Source organism: Zingiber officinale, chromosome 5A (assembly GCF_018446385.1).
Source record: "Zingiber officinale cultivar Zhangliang chromosome 5A, Zo_v1.1, whole genome shotgun sequence".
NCBI classification, from domain to species: domain Eukaryota; kingdom Viridiplantae; phylum Streptophyta; class Magnoliopsida; order Zingiberales; family Zingiberaceae; genus Zingiber; species Zingiber officinale.
The window spans coordinates 134,426,191-134,439,111 of NC_055994.1; the positions used below are offsets into that span (position 1 = coordinate 134,426,191).

Genomic DNA, 12,921 nt, shown 5'->3' on the forward strand with positions numbered 1-12,921 from the left:
AATTTTTAAATTGGACAAGATTCTTTGCTGATTAGCTAAATACAACATGGATATATCTACATTTCATATTACTTATATGTTCTTCATTTGAGACTTGAATTGTTAGAGAGTAGAACTTGAACAATTTCAAATTATATAAACACCAAATAAATTATCAACTTTTGTAAACAAAGGCATAGTAAATGTAAAGAACAATAAAAACAGATGTCGCAAACCTTATCAATTCCAAAGTTTGACACAAATTTCGTATGTTCTAACTAGTATTTTATGTACTAAACTAGTATTTACAACTTTTTGTTTTATTAATCTTTTTAAATAATACCTGCGCCTCTAATCTTCTAACCTATAAAAATCTAAATATTTATTAACATGTTAAGCATCATATATGAATTTAACATCAGTATGATCTCTAAAATCGAACCGAATTAATGGAAATCGAACTAATTATGTTTTTCAAACTTACCAACTAAATTTTAATAAAATAAATTAAATTGATAAAAAATCGGTTACTTCGGTCGAGTTTAGAATTAATTTTTTTTTTCAATAATTCAATGATTAGTAAGAGATTTATAAGTTCACTTAGAAAATTTACTAATTAATTTTGTATTTTTGTTTATTCGGTTTAATTGAATAAGATATTTTAAAATTTATACTCCAATACACAAGACACTATAATAAATAAAAAAAATCAATCTACTAAATATAAGCATTAAGAATCAAATAAATAACAGATTGATAATTATTTATAGAATAATAATTTTTAAATTGGATAAGATTATTTATTCATTAGCTAAATACATGGATATATCTATACTTCATATTACTTATATGTTCTTCAGACTTGAATCATAAGACAGTAGAACTTGAACAATTTCAAATTATATAAACACCAAATAAATTATCAACTTTCGTAAATAAAGGTATAGTAAATGTAAAGAACACTAAAAACAGATGTCTCAAACCTTATCAATTCCAATTAAAAAATTGGTTAATTCGATGAAGTTTAGAATTAATTATTATTTTTTCAATAATTCAATGATTAGTTAGAGATTTATAAGTTCACTTAGAAAATTTACGAATTAGTTTTTTATTTTTGTTTATTCGGTTTAATCGAATAAGATATTTTAAAATTTATACTCGAATACACAAGACACTATAATGAATAAAAAAAAAATTCAATCTACTAAATATAGCATTAAGAATCAAACAAATAAGATATTGATAATTATTTTTAGAATAACAATTTTTAACTTGAACAAGATTATTTGTTCATTAGCTAAATACAACATGGATATATCTACGCTTCATATTACTTATATGTTCTTCATTTGAGACTTGAATTGTGAGACAGTAGAACTTGAATAATTTCAAATTATATAAACACCAAATAAATTATCAACTTCCACAAACAAAGGCATAGTAAATGTAAAGAACACTAAAAACAGATGTTGCAAACCTTATCAATTCCAAAGTCTGACACAAATTTCATATGTCCTAAACTAGTATTTTATGTACTAAACTAGTATTTACAATTTCTTGTTATATTAATCTTTTTAAATAATACATGCGCCTCTAATCTTCTAACCTGTAAAAATCTAAATATTTATTAACATGCTAAGCATCATATATGGATTTAACATAAGTATACATGATTGCCTATTTGTTAAATTTTATTTTCATTGATTTTCACAACTTGTAAAAACATAAAGAAGAGTATAAGCCTAGAATGGAAATCGACACACACTAATGTCGATGAAATCAATTACCATACTCTTTTAATAAAATAAATTAAATTGATAAAAAAATAGATTAATTTGGTCGAGTTTAGAATTAATTATTGTTTTCAATAATTCAATGATTAGTTAGAGATTTATAAGTTCATTTAGAAAATTTACAAATTAATTTTTTATTTTTTTATTCGGTTTAATCGAATAAAATATTTTAAAATTTATACTCGAATACACAAGACCTTATAATAAATAAAAAAAATCAATCTACTAAATATAAGCATTAAGAATCAAACAAATAAATAATTATTTATAGAATAACAATTTTTAAATTGGACAAGATTATTTGTTCATTAGCTAAATACAACATGGATATATCTACATTTCATATTACTTATATGTTCTTCATTTGAGACTTGAATTGTGAGAGAGTAGAACTTGAACAATTTCAAATTATATAAACACCAAATAAATTATCAACTTCCGTAAACAAAGGCATAATAAATGTAAAGAACACTAAAAATGGATGTCGCAAACCTTATCAATTCCAGAGTTTGACACAAATTTCATATGCCCTAAACTAGTATTTTATGTACTAAACTATTATTTACAACTTTTTGTTATATTAATCTTTTTAAATAATACCTGCACCTCTAATCTTTAACCTGTAAAAATCTAAATATTTATTAACATGTTAATAATAATATATTTTTAACATAGTATACGTGATTTACCCAAGCCTGCCTATTTGGCAAATTTTATTTTCATTGGTTTTCACAACTTGTAAAAACATAAAGTAGAGTATTAGCCTAGAATGGAAATCGATACACACTAATGTCTATGAAATCAATTACCATACTCTTCCAAAATATTAGGATCTCTAACATCGAACCGAAATCGAACTAATTATTATTTTTTTTCAGACTTACCAAACTGACTAAATTTTAATAAAATAAATTAAATTGATAAAAAATCAGTTAATTCTGTCAGAGTTTAGAATTAATTATTTTTTTCAATAATTCAATGATTAATTAGAGATTTATAAGTTCACTTAGAAAATTTACAAATTAGTGTTTTACTTTTGTTTATTCAGTTTAATCGAATAAGATATTTTAAAATTTATACTAAACCGAATTAATTGATATAACCAATTTTTTTAGGAAAAAAATGAAATTATGAAATAATTAAACTGAATTTTTAAATTTGGTCGATTTGTTCGATTTAATTAAATTTGTATCCACCCATAATCACATAAGTAACAAAGTGAGAAACCCTAAATAATATTAAAAATATGAAAGTAAAAACATTAAATTTGCATAAAATTGAACTGGAATAGTAATAATACGAAATTATAAATTTAATTCTATCGAGTTGCAATATGAAATTATTTGTGCAAATTGAAAATTAATTAAATCAACAATGTTTCTACAATTTCAGTTAATTTTTGTTTATTAATCAAATATTTATAAACTTGAAGTGTTATCAGAATAGATAAAAAGTATATAAGCAATTAGGGGAATTTAAATTGTATAAAATAGTGACTATCACTTTGTTATAGTTTAATACAGTTTGTTAACGAGTCGATGATAGAGTTGTCCATGGACTTTGCTTTATCCGAGAAAGAATAGAAGAGGATTTGTAATAAAATCAATAGAAAATAAAATACGTGTTATGCTATAACTCCGATCCTAAATTGGAGTAGATTTTATGGACATGAAAGACTTGTGAAACTATGCCTCATTGCCTCGCAATGTGAGGGATATGATAAACTGATTTGATGTTTGAGATTAGTGTGAGAACCTAAATAATTTGGATGAGTAATCATATGCACAGAGAAAAAATTAAAAAAAAAGTTTAGGATAGACATATAAATTTATAATTCATCATTTTTGTTTTTATGGACTCATCACTGGATTTCTAGCTCCTAGGATCAAGAGGGTCAAGCTCGATTCTGATCTTTCTCGGACCAGCACACAAAGATCATCCCTATGAGCAGAGGCAAGATTTCCGAACTTTAACCACGAAACAGAGAACAAAGCAGAACAGTTCTTCGAAGCTTTCTTCACTTTGCAATTGGGATCCTAGTGCAAGTGGATGCGTACTTTGAAAGTCTTTCTAATTTTTCCAGTGGCACTTCAGACTCGACCTGAAAGGTTCCAGTTACCCGGTTACATCTACATACCTGAATTCCAGTTACATCTATTGTACCAGACGGAAAAATACAAGCTTTCTTGTAGCATGCAATGCTCAAGTAAAATAACAATTATCTTTCAACATATTAATTAATGATCTACTTGCAGTTTTTATTTTTGAAGTGCTTGTATGAGGGACCGGATCCTCTGGTCACTTTATCTTAGTCCATTTTTGGACCAGGATAAGAAGATTGGTGGGAGATAATGATCCCCATCTGTTAACAGGTGGGGAGCCATTGCTCCTTATCAATATAAAAACTAGACCATGAATTGGTTCAACTTTTATGGACCAGAGGATTCGCCCCCCCCCCCTCCCCCCCCCTCGTATGATCCATTAATCCAACGTTCATATGTTAATTATCTATTAAGAAAAATTAATATGTTAATTTACTAAATCTATGATTAGATATTTAAAAAATTGAGAAGACTTCCTACTATTATCCAGGACAACATTTTACACCCTTGAGCATATAAAAAAATCAAAAGGAGCAGTCATGTTTCTTTATTTATCCAAAAGATCATCCTAATTTTAAAATTATCAAAAAAGGACCAAATATAATATTATTCCCTTCCTATCCCTTCCACCAACCTCCTAAATCCTCTTTCTCTATCGTCATTTTCCCATATTAGGTTCACCGCTGGGCCTGATATGAGATCATATCAGGCCCAATGGTGGACTTTTATATTTTTCCATATCAGGATCACTCTGGACGTGATATGGTCCAATATCAGGCCACACTCCATATCAGACTTAAATTGGGTCTGATTTTTTTTCATATCATGCATGTTGGACCGATATGGAAAATATTAGACCCACGTTGATCTTGATATAGTCCAATATCAGATCTAGTGTAGGTCTAATATTTTTCTATATCAAGCTTATATATTGAAAAATAGTATGAGATTTAAGAAGTTGGTGGGAGGGATAGGAAGGAGGGGTAAAAAGGAAATAATACTGTTTTAATATTTTTTTTTGATAGTTTTAAAATTAGGATTTTTTTTTTATATAAAAAAGGGAATGTGATTGCTTGTTTTGGTAAAAAACCGAACAAAATATTCAAAAAGAGGAAAAGGAGAGGAAATGTTTGGATTCACAGTTATAGGAGTCTAATTCTTATAATTCTAAGATTGAATGGCAAATAATGCAAGGATTATGAGGTGTTTCCTTCAATTTGAATTTAATTTTGGAGAGATGCTTTACGAATTAAAAACCTTCCTAGTAACCTAATCTAGCTAAACAATGAACTTCGAACCTAGGTCATCATAGTCCCAATTTGGGCTAGTTGCCATAAGTCACTTTATGGGCTACATTGTTGGCCCAATTGAGCATCTGCCAACCCGATCAGGCTCTACCCAATTAAGCTTTGTAACGCTTTTTTAGATAATTATTTTTTGTTTATTAGGAACTTTAATTAGCAATAATTAAGCTACTCATAATATAAATTATTATGTGCTTACCCAATTCTATAGGTTATAAAAACATCTTCAACAAATTGATGACTATTAATTTCTGAAATTACGTCATGGTTGGTTCAAGAACCATAGATTAAGAGTTAGTCATGGATCTCTTGCATTCCATACAATATACATCCTCTATTTGATGAAAGAAATTGAACAAAAGAAGAGAGAAAGTATTTTTTTTTCTTTGGATATTTTTATTTTAGCACTCAACTTCCTTGCGTTTTCTGGCTCAAATGTGGTTAGCATATATCGTATATATGCCGGTTCCATCAAAAAATAATTTTGAGAGCAAATAAGGCATAATGGAGGGGAAAGAAACTTGTATTTTTATGTTTTCAAGACAGATGCAATCTCTATAAGAAATGAAATAGATTTTATGTTAGCATTGCATTCATTTTCCTTTTCTTGTTTACTGCCGGTTTACGGTTGATTGGTGCTGTATAACTGGCATATGATTCTTAAAGTGATGTAAATTAAATGAATAAATGATCTAAGATTGATGTTCCTATCGTTTGCCATATGATTTTTGGTAATATATTGCAGTATAAATGAGATGTAGATACGATGCATATGAAATTTTGATCAAATTGTGTTCAGTTGCTTAGATGCGATCCCAGTTGGCATTGTATTGAGAAAGACTGTCAAAAAAAGAAAAGAAAAATGGGATTTTTAAAATTATTTAAAATTAAGTATATAATATATTGTGGCTATCCATTAAGTTTTTATTAAAAAATTATTAGTATTAAAAAATAAAAATAAAATCAATTATTTAAGTGTAGGCCAATAGTTGGGATAAAGAGTAAAGCAATTCGAGTAGCTATTTGATGATCAGATTTGTGGAACAAAATAGCTAGACAGGACCAAAAAGCAATAAACACTTCTGTATTTGAAGCAGGAGAACCAACACTTTTAGATTTGGTCACTCGATTGCTAAACAAATATTTTGACCAGAGAGAAATTAAGACAAACTTCAAGAAAAAGTACAAATAATTAAGGAAAATTTCAAGAAAAACTATTAACTTTTAGTTAATCTAAAACTATTTTTAGTCTAATAGGCATATATATAACGCTCATCAAATCCCAAAGATGTGTATCTTTGCCTAAACGGCTGTGGCTGTGGCTGTGGTTTAATTTCCAGTGGAATAAAATTATAATTTTCAAAAGATAGATAAACTTTTGACTTTGCATAGCTCTTTGACGGAATGAAGTTATAGTTTCCAATGGAATGATCATTTTGTGCTGATTATTTGGATGCTAATAGAATAAGGGCCTTTCGTGTTAGATGGGCAGCATGGTCCCACCCCCCCTCTCCCTCTATATATATATATATTATGTATATAGAATCTAGGGTATCAGTATGACCGCTAATTAAGGTCTAGCCTTGGATCTTTCAAAGGGGCCCTTCATAGCCCTACATGAACTATATGTGCATGAGAGTGGATGCATGACACCCTCTAGTTCTTTGACCTAGATCATATAAGTTTATTGACCCTGGACCAAATGAGAGTGGAAGCCAAGCTTTGCCTTCCAAAGAAGGGAATTTAATAGGATGTAGATCCTACTAGTAGATCTTAAAGGTGGTGTGACCTTGTTCTCGCCTATGCCGCTCCTCCTGCAACACTCAATTTAAAATGTTGATGGAAGAGCAGTAGTAGCAGACTACAGTTTGCAATGCGTGGGTGATGGTGCTCATTGGTAGATCCTTTCTCTTAGAGTTCTAGCTAGCTAGGTTTGGCACTCAGAAAATTATTAAATTGTAGTTGAATCTTCTAAGGTTATATGATATAAACATTTATTAAAATGAACGTAATTAGATGAACAGCTAGCTCCTTTGTGTCATCCATTTACATATATTCCACTCATATTGTCTCTCTTTTGTATTTGCTGTCTATTTGATCTCAACCATCTATTTACATATTGAAGTGATATTTTATCAAATTAATAAGGGCGTTTGATGCCCTTTACATATATCCTCACTTTTTATTCCTCCAGAATACAAACGAGAAATAAATTTCCTCATTTTCCTATGAACTTATTTATTTATTGTCTAATTTTTATCCCACGAAGTAGGAATCACAGCCCATTGAATTTTACTCAGTGGTAGGCACCACCATCTTCGACGGCTTCAACATGAAAAAAAAAAAAAAAATTCTCTCACCCGAATGCCCGCCGGTCCACGGTGAGATGAAGAAAAATAAAGCACTATACCCAAGAGCCTCCATAAAAATCAACCTTTATCCAATGAACTAATTCTACCATCTAAGTATCAACTTTTTCACAGTTTCACAAGATGATAACTCTTAACCAAGGCCCACCTAGACTTGTCCCCTCTGAAAGGGAGATAAATTATTAAGGACTTGCCCAACACTATGATCCTTTCATATAATCCGTGATGCATTTTACATACGTTACCTAGGCCCACATGTTCGTGTCTAACGTTGTATTGTCACTCCATGAGATTGACCTATTTGTTCCTTCCTAGTATTCTAGGAGTAGACAAATTTCACACTACAGCTTAACTTGTCTGAGTGCACTGCCAAACGTTAATTTCAACCAAAATGCTGGTGGATCATTTATTAGAGGAGCTGAGCTGCATATCACAGGTTGAATAAAATAGGTATTCCAAGAATTCCGTTGCAAAAAGAAAGGAAAAAATTTCAATTGCAAAATAATAAACCCTTTAAACCTCTTTACCACTATATGAACTTGCTAACTCGGATGGAAACTAGTGCCGTGCGACCACCGTGAGCAATACGGCAACCTAATTAACATTAATTAACAGAACAAAATTTCTATCAATGTGGATTTACATTAACATTTTCACAGTCGCTAGATCGGGTTGAATTTACCTTCTTTTTCTTCTCTTTTTTAGATGGCACCTGTCGCAGCATAGTTTGTGGGTTTAGAATCAAAAAATAGTAAAATGCCAATGCTTTACAAGGAAGCATCTCCACAACACATTGTGGACCAACTTCAAGACTCCAGTCTGACTTTTGCTGCCCTTGTTAGCTGTCAGAATATTTCCAACTTGTAATAGTCAAACACAAGTAGAAAAAAAAAGAGGCAAAAATGGTGATGAGTGCCCTACACAATCAATGCATCCAACAACAACTACAAGGATCGAGTCACCGCTTAGTAGCATTTATTGTGAAACCTAAATCTTCGAGCTAGGGGACCATTAGCACTAGGTTTTAATTTATGCTGAGATATGTGAGAAACTGTTGAAAGCCGTAGCCACGAAAATCACCAAGCAGTACACAGCACATCAGTATATCATTGCATTGTAGAACAAATTTCAGATAGTTCTGCGTTTTTTAGTAAACTGAAAAAGAGCATATCAAGAGCAAGTTGTAGATAGCATGCATTGTGGAAGGAGAAAGAATTCATAAAGTTGTTTTATTTCATAGAAGTGGTAGCACAACAATGCAACAAGGGAAAAAAAAATCAATGAACCCCTTCCCCCTCCTCCCTTCTTTCCTTCCCGCCCCTCCCATCTTCAGCTTCCAATGTTCTATTCGTATGCTGTATATACATGCACTGAACAATTATCCACTTCACTACTCAAATGCAGGCACAGGTATGTAGGGAAAATAAAGGTGGACTGACAAGGAATGAGATTGGATATATTAATGGAGCAGAAAATGGTAAGAAAAAATGGGTCAATTGACAAGAGGATGAAGCAAAGTAAAAGTAAAGGTGGAAAACTTGAGCTCTTTCTTTTTCGACTCAAGTTCACTCTTTGACACAAAACAGCTACTTTGTATCTCAGTTCCTAGATCAAGTTCTGTGAATTTTCCAGGATCTATCAAAATAGCTTCTGTCACCTTAAAGACTGTAGTGGCTCACCGATGACTCCAACATTTGTTGGCTAGGGCAGATTATCTCCTTGACTGTTCTTCCATTTTTGTAGATCTTGAATGTAGGGGCTATCCTAACATTCTCAGCCTTTGCAACAGCAGGACTACGGTTGATATCAACCTTTGATACAAGAAATCAATACAATCAGAAACCAAACTAGGAGAAAGTCAACAGAAGAATGTGATGCAGGACCCAAGATACCACCTTGATAAAGTTTGTAGATGGATGACGGCTGCACATAGCATCAAGAAAAGAGGATAGTTGAGTGCATTGTGAATTTAAAGCTGTCATGAAGTAGGCAACTGAAGATCCTGAAATAATAAAACCAACTTAACAAAGGTCAACAATGCAAAGTAAACAATAGAACTAGTAATCAATAGAAGTAAAAATTGAAACTGACCCGGTAATGATACAGCTGCTTGGTATTGTTCCACACTAGTAACTTCCTCAACATCTCCACCAAACTTCAAGTTAGAGACATCCTCACCAAGAGAAGTCTTTAGTGCAACCTGGGCATGGAATAAGGCTTCAGCGACATCATTGTCCCCTGGAAGTTCTTTCCTCAGTGCTTCATAATCTCGTACAGCTTCAGCCCAGCGCTCAAGCTGATTATGAACAGAGAAAATTCTCAATCCTTCATAAGAGAATAATAATGCCAATGAAGCAAGATGATAGGTGATAACCTTGGCATAGGAATCCGCTCGTCTGAGAAGAGCCTTAGTGTAGTTAGGTTGGAGTCTCAAAGCTTCATTGCAATCCTCCACAGATTTAACCCACTGTCCAAGCTTCGAACGGCAAGCTGCTCTGTTGCATAGAAGTACCGGGTTTGAAGGACTGGACCTCAGTCCTTCCCCATAAGCTGTGCAGGCCTCTGCAAAATTTCCAGACTTAAAGAGCTCATTTCCCTGAGTCCGAGCTCTTGCTACTGATCTTATGTTGTTTAATGCTGTTGTCACTTCTACACTCCTAGCATCTATCTGCCTGGCCTTTTCAGCAGCTGTTACTGCATTCTCAAACCTACCATATCCATTTTAGTTTCATGACCCAAGAAATGATTTATGGTATGATATGAAACTTTGAAATAGTCAATTTACCTTCCCAATGTCATATCAACTTGCGCTTTAACAATGTAGAAATAAGAAAGGGAAAGCATGCCAAAGACTTTGGTAGCTGAGACTACGTGGATTGAATCTTCAATTTTAGATCTCGTCAAGTTTGAGTCAGCCTCATCAAACTGATGAAGGTTGAGGAGAGCTTCTGCCCTCAACGCAACAAACTGAAACATACATTCAAAAGTTGGCGACATCAAATTTGCATTCAGAATGCAGGATAAATAAATAATGTGAAGAATTTACCAGCAAAGAAGAGTCTGCTCCTGCAGCAATTGCAGTATCAGCTTCCCTTAATGCACTCTTCCAATCGCCTATCCTCCTTGCAGCTTCACAGAACCCTAAGTTTCTCTCTAGTTCTTGCAACTTCTGCAACTCAACAGGATCGGGCGGATGTCCAGCCAAGAAAAGGTGTTTCCTTCCAACATCAACAAGCCCTAACCTGTAATACAAAATTCTTTAGAAAATGTCTCATATCTAGAACCAATTGTAATTTGAGAACCAGTCAAAGGTAACCATGTAGAAAGTGTGAACCAGAGTTTGGTGAAGTTATCATGGAGGATTGCAAAATGCGTGTACTATAGTTTCAAAAGGAATCTCAGTTTGATCACTGTGCTAACCAGGAAAGATATCTAAACCGACAATCCATGTGATGCATTGCAAAAGGTCAATCAAACATGATAAACAATGTCTATAAACGAGTAAGAAACACTGAAACTCTGGACCTCTGGTGAAGGAATATGCATCACAACAATTTGTACCACGTCGACACTCAAATCAGTTAAATCAAGCTCTACATAGAAGAAAAAAAAAAAAAAGAGAGAAAGAGGTAAACAAAACCCTAATCCCAACAGGATGACGAGATATAAAAAAAATACTCGCACTATCAGTGTCGTCAGTTTGAAGCTAACAAAAACATAAACTACAAAAGGAATCAACAGAAACCAATACCTTTTGGATAAAATGAACATAAAACAGAGGAGATATACCAAACATAAGGATCATAAGTTTGGGCAGACCATCCCCAAACTCGAAAATCAACCACAAGGAAAATTGTATGCCAAGTGACTTAAAAAAAAAAAAAAATCAATTGAGTACTCAAACCTGACCTTCCAGATCATATTCTAAAATGTAGGAGAGTAAGGAGCACCACCGAACCAAGAACAAGTTAACTAGAACACTTCCATCGGTACAACTACTAACCGTATGTATATAGATGCTAGCCGATGCTGCGCCCGCACGTTTGTCGGATCCAATCGGACTGCCTCCTCGCATTCTCTTGCTGCTTCTCCTACCCTTCCGAGCCCCACAAGAGCCGCCGCACGATTGCTCCGGCATGCAGAATTTTTCGGGAACGTGGCAATCGCTTTATCATAAAGGGCAAGAGCATCTGCATACAGCCCCTTCTTGTAGAGCTCATTCCCGGCCTTTGTTAGTTCCTCGGTATCGATTCTGCCCATGTCTCTCTTTGGGTTCGAACCCTCCAATTTCTCTCTGCTACCAACTGCACCCCGGATTACGCTGCCATGGCCATAGTTGCCAGTACCCGACCCAAGCACATCGTTTCTTGGCGTCGTCCTCTGCATCATTCCGGTCTTCCCGATCTTCCCTGAGGGGCAGATGTTCCCCGCAGGAAGCACATTGGCGACGGGAGAGCTGGCCGTGCTACTACCGCCGCCGCCGCCGCTACTGCTACTGCTACTGCCACTGCCGCCGGAGTAGATCTGCGGCCCAGAACCCGATCGACGGTGGAAGGGACTTCTCACATTTCTTAATTCCATGGATATCGGGCTGGTCTCACCAGAGAGCTCACCGGAGTGACTCCGCTTCCCGACGCCGGCCACAGCGGCGCCAGGATTTGAGACCAGGTGGGCAACGGAGGCATGCGTCAAGGTCTTCGCTGAAGCGGGTCCAGAGGAACTGGAGAAGCTGCTGCTCTGGGATGGGTTGCGAGGCCGGAGAGGGGAGACGGGGGACCCGATGTCGGGGAAGTCAGGTTTGTTCTCCTCCACGTTGAGCGCGGACTTGAACCTTTCGACCACGGGTTGGATCCGCCCTGGAGACAACGAAACTGAACCGCATCCCTGCTCCGGCCGGTCCGTCTCGCCGGCGCGCGACATCTTAGCGGCCTCGTTTCGTCCGCTTCAGGTATCCCGTCCCACCTCCCGCTTCCTCTCCCTCGCCGGCAACTCTCACAGTGGCAATGCCTACAGAAGAGAAGAAACCACCACCAAACAGTACAACAATCTCTCAAGGAGACAGAAATGCGAGATCTCGAAATGGGATAACCAGAATAGAATAGTTAGGGAGAATCCAGCGATCTCAACTAGAGATCAAAGAATGTGAGTAGCGTCAGATCGGACAACGCAAGAAGAGCAAGAAGAATAAGGAGGAGGAGGAGGAGGAGCATCAGAGAGGAAAGAAGGGGAAAAAGGAAAATGAGGGGAGCCGGAAGCCAATAAATAGAACCCATTGTTTTCTCTTCTCAGTTGAAGAGTAACGGGTCCTTCTCCCTGCGCCGTGACGTGTCAAAAAATTAAAACAAATATTTCTGGCTCACTCGTTTATTATTTT

The 12,921-nt window shown here is 34.7% G+C and overlaps 1 protein-coding gene across 1 annotated transcript; it reads right to left on the bottom strand.

The window, feature by feature from the left end:
* Window positions 1-8,744: 8,744 nt before the first annotated feature.
* On the bottom strand, window positions 8,745-12,688 carry LOC121981932 (TPR repeat-containing thioredoxin TTL1-like). Its single transcript, XM_042534721.1, has 7 exons — window positions 11,551-12,688; window positions 10,594-10,789; window positions 10,333-10,514; window positions 9,922-10,255; window positions 9,639-9,843; window positions 9,443-9,549; window positions 8,745-9,358 (listed from the first exon to the last, which is right to left on the bottom strand). Exons 1-7 carry the CDS (start codon window positions 12,465-12,467, stop codon window positions 9,206-9,208), a joined length of 2,094 nt encoding a protein of 697 aa, XP_042390655.1. The 5' UTR covers window positions 12,468-12,688; the 3' UTR covers window positions 8,745-9,205.
* Between the last annotated feature and the right edge of the window lie 233 nt (window positions 12,689-12,921).